Raw genomic sequence first — 22,330 nt, 5'->3', positions numbered from 1 at the left:
GTGCCCATCAACTGGGAAATGGCTAAACAAAGATGTGGTACATGAATGTAACAGAATTTTGTAGGAAACAAAGAACATGAATGATATAATGATATAAATAATAAAAAATTATATAAAACAAAGCTAACAGAAACAGGAAAATAATACACATAGTAATTACAACAATAATGGGAAGTTTCTGTAACAACAAAATAATCAAAACCAAATGAACAAACTTGGTCCCAAAAAAAGAAAATTTCCCCCATTCCTTGAAGGGATAACAGATGTGGAACACTAGATTATCATGTCAGAATTTTTTGATGTGTCAGTTTAAGTTTTTTGTCAGGGAAGAGAGAGGAATATGGTAAACCTTTGTTATTATTATTACACAGGTAATAGATTTAAACATGGTTTTCCCATTCAGCTTTGATTTCATGATGTATATCTTTGCATTCTTTAATGATACTAAATGACAAGGAAAGAGGAACAAGCTATTTAATGTGTTTTTTCAACAATGGCACGTAGCTTAATGTAGTCTGTATATATCAAATAAGATGTTTTGGTTTCACTGCCTATTTTATTTAGAAGCTGTTAGGATATCGAATTTTAAAGCTAGGCAGAATCATAATGGGCTTAAACTGGCTTCCTGAAATATGCATGCCATGTTTAAATCAATTTTTCTTAACATTGTAGTGTTGCTGGCATGTTTTAAATTGAGAATAGCTTTCTATTCCAACATACCAAATATTCCATATTCCAAAATGCCCTAGTGTTTCCAGTACAGTTTGGTTTATTTTAGATTTTATGCAAAAATGCAGAACTGAATCAAAGCCTCTTACTATTACAGTCCATTCAGCTGATTACCTAATCCATCACAAACCATCCTTTATACCCATACCCCCCAGTTTTCCTAAGTTTTGCACTGTGTGAATTTGTATGCAGCAGACTCCCAGAGAAGATACATACATACATATACATATATATATATATATATATATGCGCACACATGCACATCTATCCAAGGCTCTCCCAATCATGATCTGACTATTAGAAGGTTCAAAAACTTGAACTAAACACATACAAAACAACTCCAACCCACACCTCATCATCCCAACTTTGCTTTTAATATCAAGAACAGGAACCTCCTTCTAATCACTACTTAGGTCCACAATCAGGGTCATCAAACCTTTGACTTCTCAGACATCAACAGATATTCAGTTAATTACTAGAAACTCTCATTTTTTTAATCTCCATAATCTCCTATTCAAACTGTTACTACCATCCAGGGTGACTGCACTCATCACCTCTCACGTGGACTACTGCAACTGCCTCCCTGTCTAAAGCCTCTCCCCATTCCAATCTGTTCTTCACAGAACCACTGACCTGATTTTATCTTCTAAAGGACAGGTGTGACCATGTCTGTACTGTCTCTGTCTCTGTCTGTCTCTCTCTCAAAACTCCAGTGCTCCCTATCACCTCTAAAATAAAATTAAACTCTTCTATTCAGCATTTGAAAGAAAAATCTTTACTACCTAGCCCCTTACTTCTTATGATTCCAGACTTTGGGACACAATACTCTCCTCCAAACACACCACATGAATCTACCTCCTGTTTCACAAATGCTGTTCCACCTCCAGTCTCCATGCATTTACTCTGGCTGTTCTGCCCTTCCACCCCCACACTCCAGTGCCTGGGATGCAATGCTCACCTCTGTCTTGGAATCCCAGGTTTCCTTTAAGACTCAACTTGAGTACCACCTTCTGAAAAAAGTCTTTCTTGATCCCCTACTAGTGCCCTCCTTCCCAAAAATACCTATTTATTTTGTGATTGGTCTCTCTATATATACATGCTGTTCCCCTAATTAGAATAAGGTCAGGAGCAATTTTATATTAAGTTATAAAGTAAACATTCATAAAAAGGTTGTTTACATCAAAATGGGGAAAAATAAAACTGGTCACTAATGTTCTCATCTTTGGAAAACAGGTTGGATGCCTCCCATTAAGGCAGATTCTAAAAGGAGTAAACTTCTAGTCATTCATATGAAATGAGTTTGAGCCAAACAGATCTTATCGGCTCTACAGATTTCCAGTCCCCTCCTTTGCTTTCTCTTTCTCCTTTGATCTAACTTACACTATATCATTGTGCTCAACTTCTGGGTACTATACAGATCGAAAGAAATTTTTCACATTCACTTTCAAGGGATTCTTACTTCTCAAGCCAGTTTATTTTATTCTTTGACTCCTTGTATCACCTTGATCTTTTTCACTGTTATTTTCAATTGCTAAATAAGAAAATCTTTATTCCTTTCCACATTTTTTTTTATCTTTGTTCAAGTTTTCAGCCGTTTATGTACTGGATAAATGTTGATATAATCTTCCAATGCATCATCCCCCAAAACCATCACCACCACCACAATCATCATTAATGCTAGGCATGAGAAACTCAACAGTTAAGAACAGCCAAACCACCCTATCTTATGGCTACCAAAACACTTTACTAGAACAGTGGTGTCAAACTCAAATAGAAACAGATCCCGCTGCCTACACGTTAACTTTCGGGGCATTTTTATTTATTTGTTGGTTAAACATTTCCTGAATTACATTTTAATCAAGATGGGCAAGCTGCAAGTTTGACATTTCTGTACTAAATTACTTGTACAGGAGATTTTTACCAGTTAACAAAAATACAGAATTGTATGAAGGAAAAAATTTTTGAAGTCTATCATCCCCTGGAGAACAATGAGGGCAAAGGGGGCTGCCCACTATTTAGTGAAGTTAACTACCAGCATTGTTCTTCTTTCTGTTTTAAGTGAAGAAGCTTTGAAAACTAGGCCCATCTGGGAGCATGACTTTGTGGTCAGCCATACACAATCGGGGACCTGAGAGAATGGACTCCAAAGTGGCTATGCTGTATTCAGAATGAACTTGGTAGGCAAATGTCATGTGAAAACCATGTTCAGTTTGAGCCCACTATCCTCAGAAACTGGGCTTAGAGCTGGGAGGGACAGAGAGTGCTTGTATTTCTATTATTATTCTAACTTCAAAGTAAAGGCTCCTGGTTTAGAAACTATAAAAAATGATGGGGTAGTATGAGGAGACACAGATAGGCCCTCATATTATAGATGGAGACCCAGAGAGGCTAAAGGGTTCAAAGAGGTCCACACCAAGGCCTTCTGACTCCAAACACAGTGCACCTCCTACCTGTTACCAATAGAGAACAATAACATTCTCTCTCTCTCTGTCTCAGCTTCACCCAACCAGGTCAAACAGAAAGAGAGCTGCTAATATTTAATTTAGTGCCATGAGAATGATAGAATGTTGGAATTAGGATATTATATTATCACTAACTTGTACTTCCATCAAGGTACAATGCAGGAACACAAGTAGCACCAAGGGTCTTCATGGTCTCTTCTTACGCATGCAAAAATTCAAAACTAATAAGATACATATCCCTGAAAGGGAACACTAGAATAATTTAAGGCTTTTTCAAATTTAAAACACCATATAAAATAAAGGAAAACATTTGTAGGTCTTAGTAATAAGAAATTTGAATATTTACAATACAGTCACTTCTCAGGAAAGGCCTAGAAAATTCTGAAATATGTTTGTTGAAAAGACATTAAGAACTTTATCAATCAACAATCACATATTAAAGACCTACTATGTGCCAGGCACTGGGAATACAAACACAAATGAAACACTACACAAAAGAAGCTTCTATACTATGAGGGAATATACAGACTAAATACAAAATAAACACAAAGTAGTTTGGGAGAGAGGGCACTAGCAATTGGGAGGAAATCAGTAAAGTAGAAGGTGGTGCTTGAGCTAAGGGTGGAAACAAGAGAGGAATTCTACGAGGTAAAGACAAAGGAATGCATAGCAGACATGGGGGGGGTCAGCATAAAGTCATAAAGATTGGGAGGGTAAGGCCTTTCAAAGCTTAGGAGTTCATATTCAGTCTAGAAGCAATAAGGAGCCAATACTGTTTAGCAAGTAAGAGAGGGACATGGTCAGATATGCACTTAAGGGAAATCAACAGTTCAGCAGTGTGCAGGACACCCTGGAATCAGGAGACTTTAAGCATGGAGATAACTGCAGTAGCCCAGGCACGAGATGATTGAGGGCCTGAACTAAGGTGTTGATCGTGTGAGTAAATAGAAGGGGATGGGTGTGAGAAGTATTTCGGAAGTAAAAATCAGCAAGATACAGAAGCCAACTGGCTATGCAGGGTGAGGGCCAGTAAGGAGTTTAGAACCTAAAAGACTAGAAAAGGATGATGTTTCAACAGAAACATCAAGCTTCTGTTTTGAACTGGCAGAGTTTTAAATGCTTCTGGGACATCCAGTTTGAAATGTTGGATACTAGGCCCACTATACACAGATGTGATAAATAAACCCACAAGAGCTTATAAGCTAACTGGTCATAATGAGAGAGAGTATGGAGTAAGTCACAGGAATGCTGGACATGGATGATGGGCCAGCAAAAATGCCTGATAAGTAGTCAGACAGGTAGGAGAGCCAAGAGAGAATATTGTATCTCATATAGTTTTATATTCAAATTACTGATTTTACATGTTAGCTATCTGAATCTTTATTCCCTCTTCCCGCTGTCTTGACAACTTCCCATGTTAGTACTAGCATCCAAGAAAACAGGAAATAGGGAATCATAGGCAACTCATTTTTCTACTTATTAACTAAGATTTTAGAGAATAAAATTACATATAGTATTATTTATGCACTGCAGATAACTGTGTAATTTACTGGACTGGCAAAAATGGAAAAAAGCACTGAACTTAGAGTCACAGATGGGTTTGAATCCTTCCACTGCTACTTACTTTGCATGACCTTGGCCAAATCCCAATCCCTAAGGACTTCCTTCACTACTTCACTATGGAACTAGACTAAATGATCTCTAAGGCACCTTTTAGGTCTACATCTATGAGCCTATGACCACAAAGAACTAAGTGCTAGTAAAAGTCAAATAAACATTTATACAGTACTTATACAGGTATTCATGAGTGGTGTATCAGTGGTGATTAGAGATGAGGAAACTGAGGCTAAAAAAGAAGAAAAATAAAGGAGTATCACTGAAGCTTTTTTTTAAGGCAGATAAAGAACAAAAGCTTTACAATTTGTAGAATTAATACTTTTCAAAAAGTTGTACATAACAGAGCAGCTTCATGTACAATCCTCATTTTCTTATTCTAATTTTTAAATGCTATTTCTCATTTGATTTGGAGGGGAAGAAATTGTTATAAGCAAATTGATAAATAACCCTAAAGGAAAAAAAACTCAAGGAATATCAAAGTGACTTAGCTCTCCAAATCTTCTGCCTTTACATCTAGTGTTCTTTCAACTATTCCAAAGAGTTCTACTATAAGGCTGTCAAATACATATTGTCTAAAAGTTTCTTGTATATGTTAAAGGTACAATGCAAGGCTTTTAAAATAATAAGCAAGTACACTATTGGTGGAGTTCTGAACTGGTCCAGTCATTCTGGAAAGCAATTTGGATCTCTGCCCCAAAAACTATTAAACTGCATATGCCCAGCGATACCAATACTAGGTCTATACCCCAAAGAGATCAAAGAAAGAAGAAAGGGACCCATATATACAAAAATATTTATAGCAGCTCTTTGTGGTGGTAAAGAATGGAAACTGAGGGGATGCTCATCAACTATGGAGTGGTTGAGCAAGTTAAGGCATATGAATGTGATGGTGCTTTAAGAAATAGTTTCAGAAAAAAGGTGGGGAAGACTTGTATGAAGTGGTGCAAAGCTAAGTTAGGAGAACAATTTGTACAGCAACAATAATTACGAAAATTATAAAAAGTTATAAAATATCACTAACTCTCACCAATACAATGAATGGTGACTGCCTACAATTCCAAAGACCTCATAATAAAACATGCTGTCCAGCTCCAGAGAAACAAGAGATGAACTGAGTGCAGATCACAGCATATTCTTTTCCTTTAATTTTTTTTGAACATGGTTGATGTGGGAATTTGGGTTGTGCATATTTGTAATGGGTTTTGTTTTTCTCATCTTCTCAATGGATGGCAGAGAAGAATAGGATAATTTGGAACTGAAAATAAAATTTTTTTAAAAAGCCAAATGCTGTTTTAAAATGTAAATTGTATTATAACTAGTTCCAAGAATATTCATTAAATATTTATATACAGCTTTTAAATTGTCTAGAATGCTTTAACAAAAACAAAAACTGTCACTAAAATCAACCTTTAATCACCTCTCTCACCCTCTTTCAAGATGTAGGGGACTCTAGGTATAGGGTAAGGCTTACAATGTCAGACTTTTTTGATAGACGTGTAGTTTTACAGAACTTCTTTTTTCTTTTTTCTCATTTTATTATACAGTGGGCCTGCCAAAGGATTTTGGGCAGCCCTCGAAATTGTAGAGGAAATCCTTTGGTGTGCTGTAAGCAGCCTGTGGGTCACCCAGGTTGGGCAGATCTATTATAAGGGACAGCTGTCCAGGATGGATGGAGGAAAAGTAGAGTGGGAAATCTTATCTGAAAAATAAAATTAATCTTCAAAAAATAAAAAGTTATCTTTGGGAAGAATAATTTTTCTATGAAATTCCATAAATAAAATTAGAACAACTTTATATAGGCAGTTATCAAGGCAATATTAACCACATGTTAAGTGAATTTTTAAAAGCATACTATAACAAAAAATATCAAATTAAAAAGTCAAAAACTGGTGAAGACAAATGTTAGGATATCTCCTTCACCCTCATTCCCCAAACTAAAAAGAGACTTCCCTGGTAACGAATGTTTCACTGTTCACTAGACAATTAGGTGGTACAATAATAGAGGACTGGACCTGGTGTCAGGAAGACCTGGGTTCCCACACAAGGTTGTTGTGGGGATCAAATAAACTAATGCCTGTTGAGCACTTTACTAACTTCAAGACACAATATAAAATGCTAGCCATTATTATTATGTATTATTGAAGACTTATGTCAAGAAAAAAATTTCAGCTCTTAATGTCTTAAGAGCTAATATTCAAATTTGTTTACTTATTGTATGAGATACACTTTTAACTAACTAGTACTCTGGCCCAAAAAAAGGTCTAGATAATGATTGGCTTGTTCTCTTTGCACTGTGAACTACCATAATTATTTACAGATTTTAGAAAAAAAAATAAACTTCCTAACTTTTACAGAAATTTTACATTCAGTATCTCAACCATGAAACATTCAATTAAATGAGAGACAATTATGAAACAAATAGTTAAGTAGAGTAATAAGAAATTACTTAAAATTCTTTGATACAAAGATATATATAGACATATACAGATATACACATATATGAAGGAAATCCATTAATTGAAACAGAAAAATTAAGATAATCACTAATGTCTGATAGTACCCAATTGAATTACAAGTAATTATCACATGAATGTTTAAAATTTTAATGAAAAAAATGACTAAACGACAGTTAAGAATAACTCAAAAATCTGTACTTCAAATGCACAAGACTAACAATACTGAAAAATAAACTTGGGAAAATAATAAGCAATGTAGTTCAATGAAATTAACATACTAAAACTTTAAACTATTAATTATAAAAAACTGATAAAAATGTTGATAGTAACTTCAAAAGTATGCCCTTAAAAACTTCTTAAATACATTCATGTGTGCTACTAGATTTTTATAATGAATTGTATTTTCTAAACTCTGCCACTGAAATTTGCTCAGTGAACACGCCCAATGGGGATCTTTTCACCTATCTGTAAGCAGAGAGTTTAACTATTCCCCTTTCTAAAGAAATTCAGTAAGAGTGGATGAGGAAAGCAGAGTCAGAAAGAAACAGAGAATAAGAGAAAATCAAATTCTATTAGAAACAAACAACAGCTTTATGGAGATGAGGGGAGGGTGCTGGGAAATGTCTGTAAGGAGATAAGTAATACAATGGAATCAGTTTTCATTCTGCAGAGCAACCATAAGGATCTTACTGCAATGTCAGCTCCAAGCACTTACTGAGGGACTCCAGAAAATGCTCATTGATCATGCAGCCCTTGATAATGCGCATCCTCTTTTTTCTCCCCCATCAATCCAGCCTGCCTTCCTTCCTTTTGTAACCTTCCACCCCCAAAGAAATAAATTTATCTCAGGGCAGCAGAATGGTAATCACAAAAATTAGTTTAATACTAGCTATGAAGAAAAATAAACATCACCAGTCTTTTTTTCTTTAAGGGACAATATAAAGAAAAGAATTTCACTGCAGATAAAAATGGGATTTAAACACATAGAATAACTTGATCATGTAAACTATGCAGAAAGCCTAACCCCATTCACAATTTCATAGATGAAAAATGTAAAATAGGTTCTCAAAAGGAGAGGAGAGGGGAAGAAAAGATGATTTTGATAAAATATTCTGGTGACTAAACAGGATAGTACAACTTACAACTAACTGTTCAAGAGAGGCCCCCCCCCCCCAAAAAAAGATTTCAAAATGTTTCTTGATGAATTTAAATCATTTAAAAGCTTTAAACTGACTAGGATCGGCTTCAAAAACGTATTTTCTTATTTTTAGACAAAGGTGTACTGGCTAACTTAAGTAACTGGAATGAAATAGCAGCTTATTTTATCAATCATAAATAGCTAGCTGTTTTTAATATTTAACTATAAAACAACTTTAGGTCTAGATAAATTTTGCAACATATATGATACTATACACACTGCTGCTTTGTAGACGCACTTCTGTAGGTTAGTAAGTTAACCTAAAGGTCAACAGTATATGAAAATATGAAATTTTTTTATTAAGAGTTCCCCTCCCCTTTTGCAACACCCCAAACTCACACAAAACACTTAACATTCACTGCACATTCACTCAGTGATCTGAGAAATCAGCAATGGTACATTTTACAGATAACAAGACCTGACTCTTGCTTTATGCCTAAGTTCTCTTTCTTCTTGCTCTAAGCTGGTCAATCTGGTTTTTTAAAGTCCATCTTCTAAGCTCTCTTTGTTACGGCTTTGCCTTCATCTCAATTCGCCAGCCTAGCCCTACCTCCAGAATGTCTTCTAGAACATATGCTTCCATTTCAGCCGCTGTCTCCACCATGTTTTATCAAACTGCCATGTTTCTTACTGCACTATGATTAGATCACTGCCAGCAGGAACACTCCTGTGTCAGCAGCCAGGGAACAGGAAATGGAATGTTCCATTCGGCGGGGCAGCGCCGGCGGTGGCAGCTCGGGCCTCCGGCATCTACCAAGAGAGCGGGGGACGCGGGGCGGGCTCTTCTTTTAAACACACAGCGCTCTATTCAGAAAGAACTTCAGTTAAGTCAACTCCGGGGACAAAAGAGCTTCTTTTATTCGGCTCCGGCCGAGATCAGTGAGTTCTCTTCTTTCTCAAAATGCTCTAGACTCTACCGAGCCGGGGCTGAACCAAAGGGCTGGCAGCCCTTGCAGAGCCCCGGGCACCACCGGCTCCGCCGAGGAAGCGAGTGCGGACACCAGGAGGGTCCTAGGAAAGCGGCAGCGTGCGGGCGACACGTTGCGGCCCTGGCTCAAACACCAGGGCCGGGTATGCACATGATGGGGGCACGGCTACAAGTGAACACGAACACACACACGGTACTCCTTTTAGAGCGCTTTTTAGGTAGAAAAATAAAGTGCCTGACAGGCTTCCATTTACCCTGACTCCCAATTTGTCAGTTAATAAACACTGATTGAATGCCTACTATGTGCCCGGCGCAGTGCTAAGCCCTGGGGATTGGGGAGACGGCAACCACAGCCCCTGCCCTCAGAGAGCTCCCCGTCTAAACAGGAGGGAGAAGGAGAAGCCAGTGCTGGGTAATAGGAAAGGAGAGGGGGCGCCTGCCCTACAATCTGCCCTCCTCAACTCTATGTGGAAAGAGCCCATCGCTAAATTTCACCTTACAATTTATGGAAACGTATTAACGTATTTTTGAAATGAAACCTGGAGCGATGTTCACAGAGTAATTCCACAGTGCAGGCTCACCGATTTTGGAAACACCCGATTTGGCCACTGGTTGTTTGGCCGTGAACCCCTGTGAGAAGAAGGGAGGATGGGGAGGAGAGCAAGAAACGCTGGCCAAAAGGACGCCGGCCTGCAAAAGTCTAGGGACAGCCCAGCCAGAAGCAGAATTCCACCTACTTCGGAAAATGACAGGAGACTCTGAACAAAGGCTTGTCTCCATTTGCCCGTCCATCTGCCATCAGAGGCAACACCATGCAAGTGTTCTCTGTCCTGGAAAGCTGAAAATGCAGCATGACTCCTCAACATGAGAGGAAACCACATAAATGAGGGTTTAGAAGTAATCAAAATAAATCCTAAAGGAAATTTTAAAATTTAATAAAAATTTCTTACCCCATCTCAAAGTACTTCTTCCTAAAAATTCCCTATCACCTTTTGCTGACCTTATCCTTTGCATTTGTATCTCCTTCCTCTGAATTTGGACAATCCAACTTCCAGCCAAAATGGTGGTCTGAACGGTGGCCCACCAAGCAGTTTATCCAAATCTAATTCAACAAAAACCTAAAATTCACCAAACCAGACCAAGTAATGATGAAGAAATGCAAAACCTTTTTCCCCCACAAAGAACTGGACAAAAAGTCAGGTCACAGGCAAATCCAGCACCACCAGAGGCAACCTATATATAGCCTCTCAACCCAATGAGAGAAAAATCAGACTGTCACTGCCTGGCCTGGAGTCAGAAAGACCTGTGTTCAAATACAGTGTCTGAGATTTACAAACTTTGAATCCCTAGGGTAAGTCACTTAGCCTGTTTTCTTCAGCTTCTTTAGAACCCACACTGAAGGGTTGTTAGGAGTGTCAAATGAGATAATATAACACACAAAAACAGTATTTAAAAAACTTATTCCATTCCCTCCCCTCCTCTAGCCAGAGGCAACAATAGTGGGAGGGTCCCCCAAAGAAAGGCCCAGGGTACCTGGAAATGCACAGTGGCATGGGATGGGTTTTCAGTCTTTAGGGAGCTGTACCGACTTCCAAATCCACAGTATTCTGTCTTGAGATAGCACGGAGAGCTCTGAAGATCCAAGGCTGTGATCCTCAAAGCTATAGGGGACCTTAACCTAGGGTCAAGAAGGATTGACCACTCTCCAAAACCACAGCAAGAGGTGGAACCTACCCCAGGCACAAAGCTCTGAACCAAAAACTAAGGCTGGAGATATGAGAGCGAATCAAAGAAAACACCAACAATATGTCAAATCTAAAATCCATAACATTTATATCAAAGAAAAAACACTGAAAGCATTTAGAAAAAGTTCAAGTACCAAGGCCTGGAAGGTTCTACTAAAATACAGAAATCTTGGAACATGATATTTCAAATAAGCTCACAACTAAAATAAGCAGAGGTGTATATAATCCCTTCAGATAGAAAAATGGATTTTTAATTGATTAGAGAACTTTCAAGTACTTCTAATGGATAAAATCTGAGTAAAAACTTTGAAAGCAAATTCAAGTCAAAAGAAACCTTGAAAAAGTAAAACTTGGATTACAAGGAGCTATATGAAGATGCACTAACATTCTAACAGGTGAAACATACCTATATACAAACACACATGCCCAAAGAGTATAGTGTAAAAATACATTAAAATCAACAAAGAAATGATCAGGGACAGGAGGAAGCCAGTGAAATGAGAAGAGAATACTGGAGAGGGAATAGCTGCAACCAAAATTAATTTCCTGATCCTTAAGGGCAGACTGGGTGGGGGGTGGGGCAGGGGAGGTGCGGTGGTAACTAGAAATGTCAAAACCAAGACAATTTCAGAGAATCCAGCATATTGTAAACTTCTGAAGAACAAGGACAGCAACAGTGTAAAGAAAAACAACTTTGAATTCTGATCAATGCAATGACCAACCAGTTATGTCTCCAAAGAACCTATGATGAAGAGTGCTACCCATCTCCTAATAGACATGCAATGAATACGAGGGGCAGAGACATCATTTTTGGACATGGCTCTGTGTCGATTTGTTTTGCTTGACTTGGCGTTTTACAAATCGTTTTTCCTCTCTCCTGTTTTACTTCGGGTTTGCGTATTACAAATTTTTTTTTCCCTTGTTTCTGTTTTATTTAGGTAGCAAAGTTTTAGGGAAAGGAGCCAGGGCTAGCAATTATGATGCCGTACCACCCCCCACCCCCCCCCAGAGAACATTATAGTAACATTTTATACACAGAACAGGAAGTAGAAAAGGAAACATGGAGAAGCAGACCAGTTTTGAAAGTATTAACTACAATTAACTCTATACTATATAATTATAGTTATATATGTATATATAAATACATACTTTTTAAAAAACAAGCAGTACAAAACAGAGATTCATCATTTAGAATCATCTTTTCATATTTTACTATGTTAATGGAAAAACTCTTGAGGGGCATTAACTTTAGAATTCTAACACAACCACTCCCTCAAAAACAAACAAAAGAGCTAATAGAAACATTCAAACAATCAAGGCTTGAGGGAATGAGGAACAAGAAGAAGAAACTCCATGTCTTACTGACCCAGATTGTATGAGAGAAATTTGATAGCTGATATAGAAAGAAGGAAAAAAGCTAAGGTTCTTTGGAAGTCCTCAGCTTGAAAGCTAAGGAAGATGAGAAATCTGAATCAGTCTTTCATGATCTCTTCATTTTAAACAACACTTTTGGGAGCATCATTAACTTCTGTGGGTTTTCTGTCAATTATTTGCTCAAACTACCTCATTTTCCCTTAAAGTATATGTGACTAAACAAGTAAACTATGTATGCAAAGATTTTCCTATATAAAGATGCTAATGTGGAATAAATTTGCACTGATTTTTCAAATTCAATTACATTAAAAGAACCAAAGTACCTTTTTGGATTTTGCATCCTGTACATGAGTCTGGGATATTCATGTTATCTTACTGTTTGTTTATGGAAGTTCTTTGTTAAATTTACAACAGAGTTGACCCAAGCTAACAAAATAAACTAAAAATCCACATTTTACACACAATGCCATGACAGATGTGTAATGACTGCAGAAAGAAGTAAATTATCACATCAATTTTATCTAAGTACTGAGGTCCGTTTTAGGGTCTTCCAAATGGTACTGCTTTAAAGGTATGTATCCACAGTTATTTTCTAGGACTTCATCAGGATTTTCATTGAATAAACTTGCTGCCAAAATGTAAAAGTAGTCCATAGAAAAGAAAGCAATTCATTATTTTCAGATTTCTAATAAATGTTAATACAAATGAATGACTAACATGTATATAGTAGTTTAGGTTTGCAAAGTGCGTTACATATATTAGTCTTTTTTTTTTTTTTTGGCAGCAAGGCAATTGGGGTTAAGTGACTTGCCCAAGGTCACATAGCTAGTAAGTGTATCAAGTGTCTGAGGTCGGATTTCAACTCAGGTCCTCCTGACTCCAGGGCCGGTGCTTTACTTACTGCACCACCTAGCTGCCCCTGTATATTAGTCTTTTTGACGAAGCAATGTTTAACAAATAAACACTATTTTTCAAAGCAGATACAAGCTCCTCCATTGCAAACTGATGCAGCTAGCTCCTCCTCCCAGTAGATGAGGGGAGTTAGGATTATATATTTAGAGTCAAGAAGAGCCTAGAGGTCAGCTAGTCCATCCTCACTGAGAAGGAAATGAAGGCCCAGAGAAGGTAAGTGACTTGCACCAGGTCACAAAGGTAAGCCAGAGGTAGAATTCAAATGCAGACTCTTTCATGCTGCCATCCCACACACTTAATCACCTCTTACCCTACACAGACTTCGAGTTATGAGTTCAATGAATTCTGACGTTCTCTCCCCGTAACTCTACCTTAATATCCAAAATTCCTTTAATAGAGATAAAACCAAAAAAAATGTGATTAGAGAATAAATGCTTAAAACATGAAATATATCCACTAAATAATACACTAAAATTAACTCACACTAAAGTATGAATTGATACATATAAATGGCATCACTTTTTTTGCAGTTTAAAAAGGCTATGATAGTGAACAGCATTAGATACATTAGATACCTGAAGTAAAAGGTAGATGTCACAGAAAAGGGCAAAAAGGAGAAGCTGGGGACACAGGAGATAAACCTGTTTTGCCAAGAGACAACTCCCATTTATATCCTGAATGGTACCGGGTTAACAGAATGAAGCCTTATGGGAAATATTGTTGTCCAAGTGGATATGAAGTTAGCTCACTTTTCATAACTGAAGGTTTCTCATTTTTTTTTTGGACAACATCCTTAAACATGAGTTTCCTTTCCCAAGGATCTGTACATCTAATCACTGAAATACTAGCGTTTATATAATCTATGCTGAAGGAAAGGGTAATACATTTACACAGAACATTTTCAAATAAAGAAAAAATTGTAGTCCTGCCTTCTCTTACCCAACACTAACTTTTTAAAATCACTGTGTCTTTACCATAAGCTCTAGCTCATGGGTTTAGCTTCCTAACATTATCTTTAAAGATCAGTGCCCTTTTAAAAATTTGTCTTCAGTTGCCTGCCTATCCTTCACCTCTTGATGAAACAGTCTCTTTACAACAAAACTCATCGAAGTCTCTGTGTAACCTTTAGGCCACTGCTTCCCTCCCAAATTCTGGGCTATGAGAGCACTTCTAGCTGTTATCTGCTCAAGCCTACAGTAAGAGCAGTCTCTTATTTATCTTTCAGACACCAAGATGGCATTTCTGCTATGGCAACCAGTTTTTATATTGCTCAAAATCAGGACCAGAAAAGCATTTGGATTCAAAAAGATCTTCCCTTCCCAGTCACCCTGTGATCTGGGTCACAAAGTGTCACCAGCCATTCGCTTCATTTCTGCCTTTTGGTTTGTTATATTACTCTTTCCACCGCATCACTTCTCTTTCTTCTGCCTTTGATTTTCACATAACACTGCCCCCTCACTCTCTGTTGTGTATCTGACCTTTCTCCTCTCTTCCTTTTTTTAATAAGAACCTGAAATGGGTGACTAGAGGTATAGAAGAACCCTAAGCAATTTTTAGTATAATGAATGGGTTAGAAGAAATATAATGTGGTCTCATGAATGCCTTTTGAAAAATGCCTTCAAAAACTCTACCAGTTGGCAATATTTTTATTGGTCTTTCTATGAGACATCTGTAAAGTGTTAGCACACTGCCTGGCCACACAATTGGTACTTAATAAATGCATGTATTCTTCCCCTTCCCTACTCCCCTTTCTTTTATTAGGTAGCTGGTGACAAACTGGACAGAACAGGGGCCCCGGAGTCAGCAAGACTTTTGTTCAAATGCAGCCTTAGACACTCACTAGCTCTGTGACCCTGGGTAGTCACTTCATCAGCCTCAGTTTCCTCAACTGTATAACGCAAATGCAAATAGCACCTACCTCTCAAAGCTGTTATGAAATCAAATGAGATAAAATATGTCAAGTGATTTAGTATTTAGAAAGTGCTTAGTATAGTCCCTAACATACTACTTCCCTATTTCAGTTGTGCTTGTCAAATTTTCTTTTATAACTAGTCCACTATATTTTGCATTTGCCTTTTGTATATGGCTAGTGTATATAACTTATCTAGTAGAAAAAGTAAGGGAAAAGAATAAACTAAACACTAAAGAAAACTTGGATTTATGTTGAGCAAGGCAACTGGCTCAGATTTTTCCTTCTCTCTGTAGTCAGGAACCAAGTGCTGCAACCTGTGCTCACCTTTTTATAAAAATAAATTCTTACTGACATCTTTTTTCCCCAGTGTCCCTCCCCCTTTCCCTCCAGAAAGCCACCCCCATATAACAAACAGCAAACAAAAATCAACAAAATGAATCAAAAAAAAGGCAAAGGTCTGAAAATATGTGCAATGTTACCACACTTCTGATATATCTCAGACTCATTAAATTGTTCCGATGCAATATTCAATGTTGGAAAGACTGTAGAAAGATAAGCACTATACAATAGTGTACATTGTTAGTGAAGCTATTACATCAGTGCAACTATTTTGGAAAGCAATTTAGAATGATGAAAAAATTTGACTAAAAAGTCCATGCCATTTTACTAAAGCCAAGCTTATCCTCCCACAGCGGTCAAAAACAAAGTTACCATATACACTAAAATATTTATAGCAGCACCTTTCGTGATAGCAAAAAATTGGAAATAAAGTAAATGCCTTTCAATTGGGGAATGGCTAAAATAAAACCCCTTGAACCTGAGTGTAATGCAGCATTTGTTGTTGTTCAGTCATTTCAGTCATGTCTGACCCTTAAGAGAGCTCATTTGAAGTTTTCTTGGAAAAGATACTGGAGCAACTTGCCATTTCCTTCTCCAGCTCATTTTATAGATAAGGAGATTGGGGCAAACAGGGTGAGTGACTTGCCCAGCTACTAAGTTTTGGAGGCTGGATTTGACCTCAGGAAGATGAGTCTTCCTAACTCCAGACCCAGCAATCTATCCACTGTGCCATGTAGCTGCCCCAAAGGAATATTACTGTGCCACAAAAAATAACGATAATGATGAATACAGAGAAGCATGGAAAGACCTACATGAAATGATGCACAGTGAAGTAAGCAGAAACAATAAAATAATGTAAATGCGGGAAAAAATCAAAAATGAATCTTGTCAAATCATAAATAACAAGTATGGATCAAAAGAGCTATGAGAAGAATGCCCACTCCTTTGCAGAGATGAGAGGTTCACAAATGTGATACACTTCACATACTATCAGATACATGCCAAGTTTTGATGCTTCTGTTGATTTTTGCTTCCATCTTTTTCTTTTTTAAAAAATGTAATTTGTTAAATGGGATGGTAATCTCAGGTGGGGCTGGAGAGGGATACTGGGGGAAATTTTGGTAATGTTAGAAAAAAAAGACATCAATAAAAATTTTTACCAGAATAGGATTAAGAAGACTAAAACACAGTATGAGCTGAATCTTGCAATTAACGCTAGGGATAATTATAAGGATCTTTTTTTTTGCTATGTCAGAGATTACAGAAGGCACAAGGAAAACTGCTATTTAGAGGGAAAGGTTATACATGATGATGAAGGGTAATGGGAAGAATGAAAAGAACTGAACTTTTATTTTGTTTCTATTTAATCTATCGGTGTCTTTTAACAGATAGAGAGCTGAAGTCTACATTGACTTCATATCAACATTTTTATCAGTGCCTCAGATGAAAGTACAGAGAGAATGTTTATCAGATTTGCAAATGGCATGAACCTAGAATGCACAGCTAATATGCTAGTTAACAGAATCACAATATAAAAGATCTCAGACAGAAATGATAGCATGAATTGTAAAAGATGGAACTTAATGTGAAATATCATACTTGAAGTCAAAAAAATCCACTACAAAAATTCTGAGAGAGACAAGGACAGAAAGATGTATGTATGTGTCTACAGCTACAAGAATGAATTTTAGTAGACTGCAAGCTCTGTATGTGCTAATAAGATAAAGTATGGGCTCCAATTTGGGGAGAGAGAGAGAGACTGTGTGTGTGTGTGTGTGTGTGTGTGTGTGTGTGTGCGTGTGTGCGTGTGTGCGCGTGTGTGTCACCCTCAGTGGATATAAGCAGCTTGTCAAGGGGATACAGGAAATACTTAGGAAAAACTTTATTATCCTATAGAAATATTCTAAAAGTAGTAGCGTTAGTGAAGAAACATATGGATTAGAGAAAGAATGGTAAGGGAAAGGAGTGGAGCAGGAAGCGGATGGGGGAGGATGGGGGATGTTACATATGATAAATCTGTAAAAGACAGTTAAAGGAATAGTTCCTACTGACCAAACCCAAAGGAAAAAGGTTTGAAAATGAAATCCTTTTCATACTGACCAAGAAAAATATCAGCAACAATTCAGTTAAATATAAGCTAATGGATTTCTATACTAAACAAACACCAAACTGATTTCCAATAAATGAAATTACAAAATTTTCTGCCTACTCTTAGAGAAGCATGTCTCATTCTTAGTAAACATGCTCAAAAAGCTTTAACACCATTTATAAAATCTTATACCTATAAATCAGGATTCAGTCTCAATCAAATCCAAAGCAAGAAACAAACTGGAGGATGAACACAATATGCAGTTACCTCTTTCAAAAACTATACCGAGAACAAAACTACAATTGCTAAAAAAGAATCGGGGATCTCACTAATTTATTTGACTGCTCTGATAAAGATTTAATAACTTTATCATATTTAAAAACATGTACTAAATAAAGTTCTTTATAAAAAATTGTCTATTTTATTTCTTATGTGCATTTGCATGGTAAACTGTATTGAATTTACTTCCTTTCATTTTTAATATGGTGGCAGCGCAGGTTTCCTCAAAGTCAAAGGCCATAGGGACCAAATATGGTAAGAAACTTTTGTACTAGATAAAAAAACATAATGTGGCTAACCAAATGGAAGCTTAAACATACAACCCCATGATATAACTGCTAAAGATTTTTCATTTATAAAAAGTATCATCTCAAATCTCTAACCAAAATCTAGATGTGAAGGTTAATGACATCAAATACATACACACGCACATTAAAAAACCAAACTTTAAATAAGCTCCAAGTTAATTCCAATCTTGAGCAGCTTTTCTACCAATGATTCTTCTACCTATTTTCATTACTTTCATCTAGTCTAAACTCCTCCCTAAACTAAACAAATCCTTATCTTGCTTTGTAAAAATGAATATGGGTGCCAAGAACTAACTGAATTTGATTTGAAAAGTGGGAGGCACAGAAGTAGACAAATGATCATGGAAAGGGATGAGAGATTTTCAATAATTATTCAATTCCAACTTTTTAAAAAATTCACTTTTAAAGAATATCATCTCACCTTACCTATATGGCACCCTGTACATAGCAGGCCTTCAATAATATTTGTTGGATGAATCAATTATAAGCATTGCATATAATCAACTATTATACACCATGGATACCATTCAGGCAGGTTCTCATTAATGTCAATCAAATTAGTTATCACTTTAAAGGGAATTACTTGCTTGCCTTCCATAATTTCAAATTTACAAAAATTTACAGATTTACAAAATCATCAAAAAGTGTGGAAAATGCTTCCATAATTATACCTTATAGGCCTCCTGGGGCGGAGCCAAGATGGCGGCTGGTAAGCACGGACTAGAGTGAGCTCCGTACCCGAGTCCCTCCAAAAACCTATAAAAATGGCTCTGAACCAGTTCTAGAACGGCAGAACCCACAGAACAGCAGAGGGAAGCAGGGCTCCAGCCCAGGACAGCCCGGATGGTCTCTGGGTGAGCTCTATTCCACACGGAGCTGGGAGCTGGGAACGGAGTGGAGCAGAGCCCAGCCTGAGCGGCGTGGACGATCCAGACCAGAAGCCTGGCGGAGGGGGCCCTAGCGCCCTGAATATGTGAGCTGCGGCAGTTACCAGACCCCTCGACCCACAAACACCAAAGACTGCGGAGAAGGTTAGTGGGAAAAGCTGCAGGAGTGGAAGGAGTTCACGGTTCGGCTTCCAGCCCCGGGGGCAGCGGAGGTGGGGCAGCTACAGCTGTTGTTACTTCCGGCTCCAGGCCCACCTGGTGGGGGGAATTAAGTGGCGGATCACAGCAGGGGTGCACAGCCTGCCGAAGATCTGAGCCCAGTCTGGACTGGGGGTCCTTGGGGAAGGAGGAGTGCGGCTCTGACAGAGCTGGCACCTCCCCCCCAAACGTAGAACATAGAACTCTGTAATCTACAAGCAGTCATACCCCACTGAAAAACTCAAGGGTCAAGTTAGTTGGTTGGGAATATGGCCAGGCAGCGAAAACGCGCCCAGATTCAGTCTCAGACTTTGGATTCTTTCTTTGGTGACAAAGAAGACCAAAACATACAGCCTAAAGAAGACAGCAAAGTCATAGAGCCTACAACCAAAGCCTCCAAGAAAAACATGAACTGGCCCCAGACCATAGAAGAACTCAAAAAGGATTTGGAAAAGCAAGTTAGAGAAGTAGAGGAAAAATTGGGAAGAGAAATAAGAAGGATGCGAGAAAACCATGAAAAACAAGTCAATGACTTGCTAAAGGAGACCCAAAAAAATACTGAAAAATACACTGAAGAAAACAACACCTTACAAAATAGACTAACTCAAATGGCAAAAGAGCTCCAAAAAGCCAATGAGGAGAAGAATGCCTTGAAAGGCAGAATTAGCCAAATGGAAAAGGAGGTCCAAAAGACCACTGAAGAAAATACTACTTTAAAAATGAGATTGGAGCAAGTGGAAGCTAGTGACTTTATGAGAAATCAGGATATTATAAAACAGAACCAGAGGAATGAAAAAATGGAAGACAATGTGAAATATCTCCTTGGAAAAACCACTGACCTGGAAAATAGATCCAGGAGAGATAATTTAAAAATTATTGGACTACCTGAAAGCCATGATCAAAAAAAGAGCCTAGATACCATCTTTCAGGAAATTATCAAGGAGAACTGCCCTGATATTCTAGAGCCACAGGGCAAAATAGAAATTGAAAGAATCCATCGATCTCCTCCGCAAATAGATCCCAAAAAGAAATCTCCTAGGAATATTGTTGCCAAATTCCAGAGCTCCCAGATCAAGGAGAAAATACTGCAAGCAGCCAGAAAGAAACAATTTGAATATTGTGGAAACCCAATCAGAATAACCCAAGATCTGGCAGCTTCTACATTAAGAGATCGAAGGGCTTGGAATGCGATATTCCGGAGGTCAATGGAGCTAGGATTAAAACCTAGAATCACCTACCCAGCAAAACTGAGTATCATGTTCCAAGGCAAAATATGGACTTTCAATAAAATGGAGGACTTTCAAGCTTTCTCAGTGAAAAGACCAGAACTGAATAGAAAATTTGACTTTCAAACACAAGAATCAAGAGAAGCATGAAAAGGTAATCAAGAAACGGAAATTGCAAGGGACTTACTAAAGTTGAACTGTTTTGTTTACATTCCTACATGGAAAGATGATGAGTATGATTCATGAGACCTCAGTATTAGGGTAGTTGAAGGGAATATGCATATATATATATATGCATATATATATGTTTATGTATATATATATAAGTGAATGTGTATGTATGCATGTATCTATGTGTATATGTATGTATGTGTATGTATGTGTATATATATATATATGTAAAAGAAAGAGAGCAGACACAGGGTGAGTTGAGGATGAAGGGAAGATAGCTAAAAGAAATAAAATGAAATTAAGGGATGAGAGAGTAACTTACTGAGAGAGGGAGATAGGGAGAGATAGAATGGGGTGGATTATCTCCCATAAAGGTGGCAAGAGGAAGCAGTTCTAGGAGAGGAGGGGAGTGGGCAGGTGAGGGGGGAATGAGTGAACCTTGCTCTCATCAGATTTGGCCTGAGGGGGAATACCATACATACTCAGTTGGGTATCTTACCCCACAGGAAAGAAGAGGGAGGAAGATAAAAAAAAAAATAATAAAAGGCAGGGGGATGATGGAGTGGAGGGCAGATGGGGGTGGAGGTAATCAAAACAAACACTTTGGAAAGGGGACAGGGTCAAGGAAGAAAATTCAATAAAGCGGGATGGGTTGGGAAGGAGCAAAATGTAGTTAGCCTTTCACAACATGAATATTGTGGAAGGGTTATACATAATAATACATGTGTGGCCTAGGTTGAATTGCTCAACTTCTTAGGGAGGGTGGGTGGGAAGGGAAGAGGGAAGGGAATTTGGAACTCAAAGTTTTAAAATCAGATGTTCAAAAACAAAAAAACTTTTTGTATGCAACTAAAAAATAAGATACACAGGCAATGGGGCGTAGAAATTTATCTTGCCCTACAAGAAAGGAAGGGAAAAGGGGATGAGAGGGGAGGGGGGTGATAGAGGGGAGGGCTGACTGGGGAACAGGGCAACCAGAATATACGCCATCTTGGAGTGGGGGGGGAGGGCAGAAATGGGGAGAAAATTTGTAATTCAAACTGTTGTGAAAATCAATGCTGAAAACCAAATATGTTAAATAAATAAATTGCATTAAAAAAAAATAATTATACCTTATAAGCACACATCTAAAACATTTACTTTTTATAAACGAAAACTCTTTAGCAGTGTAAGTAATCTAGCAACTGGGTTTGTATATTTATTTTCAAATAAATAGGTATTACTTAAAGAAAACTAAACAGCTTGTTTCAGTTTCTTTACATTCTCTAAGCAGCTACTTTGCTGGGCTGTAAGACTCAAACCTGAAGATGACATATGTAAAGTGCTTTGCAACTTTTAGGCTATTCAACTGTCTGTTACTGTTTGCAAGAGTCAGCTCAAAAATTCTGATTTCCCACATTTAGCAATTATCCCTCAAAGCTGCTGAAAATGAGCAATCCTGGACTGGCAGCATCAGGATGTATATTGAGAGCTGGCCATTATGCTGAATATTATTTTTAG

At 37.7% G+C, this 22,330-nt stretch overlaps 1 protein-coding gene across 1 annotated transcript in view; it reads right to left on the bottom strand.

Annotated features, from left to right (window-relative positions):
* The window catches only part of ANKRD17 (ankyrin repeat domain 17), a 111,962-nt gene extending 102,896 nt beyond the window's left edge, over positions 1-9,066 (bottom strand). The window contains exon 1 of the mRNA XM_036764975.1: positions 9,013-9,066. Within this exon, the coding sequence (XP_036620870.1) occupies positions 9,013-9,066 (54 nt within the window). The remainder of the gene's footprint in view (positions 1-9,012) is intronic.
* Positions 9,067-22,330: the final 13,264 nt, after the last annotated feature.

This window comes from Trichosurus vulpecula, chromosome 6 (assembly GCF_011100635.1).
Source record: "Trichosurus vulpecula isolate mTriVul1 chromosome 6, mTriVul1.pri, whole genome shotgun sequence".
NCBI classification, from domain to species: Eukaryota; Metazoa; Chordata; class Mammalia; order Diprotodontia; family Phalangeridae; genus Trichosurus; species Trichosurus vulpecula.
Note: the sequence above shows the minus strand (reverse complement) of the source record. Positions and strands in the feature narration are given on the sequence as shown.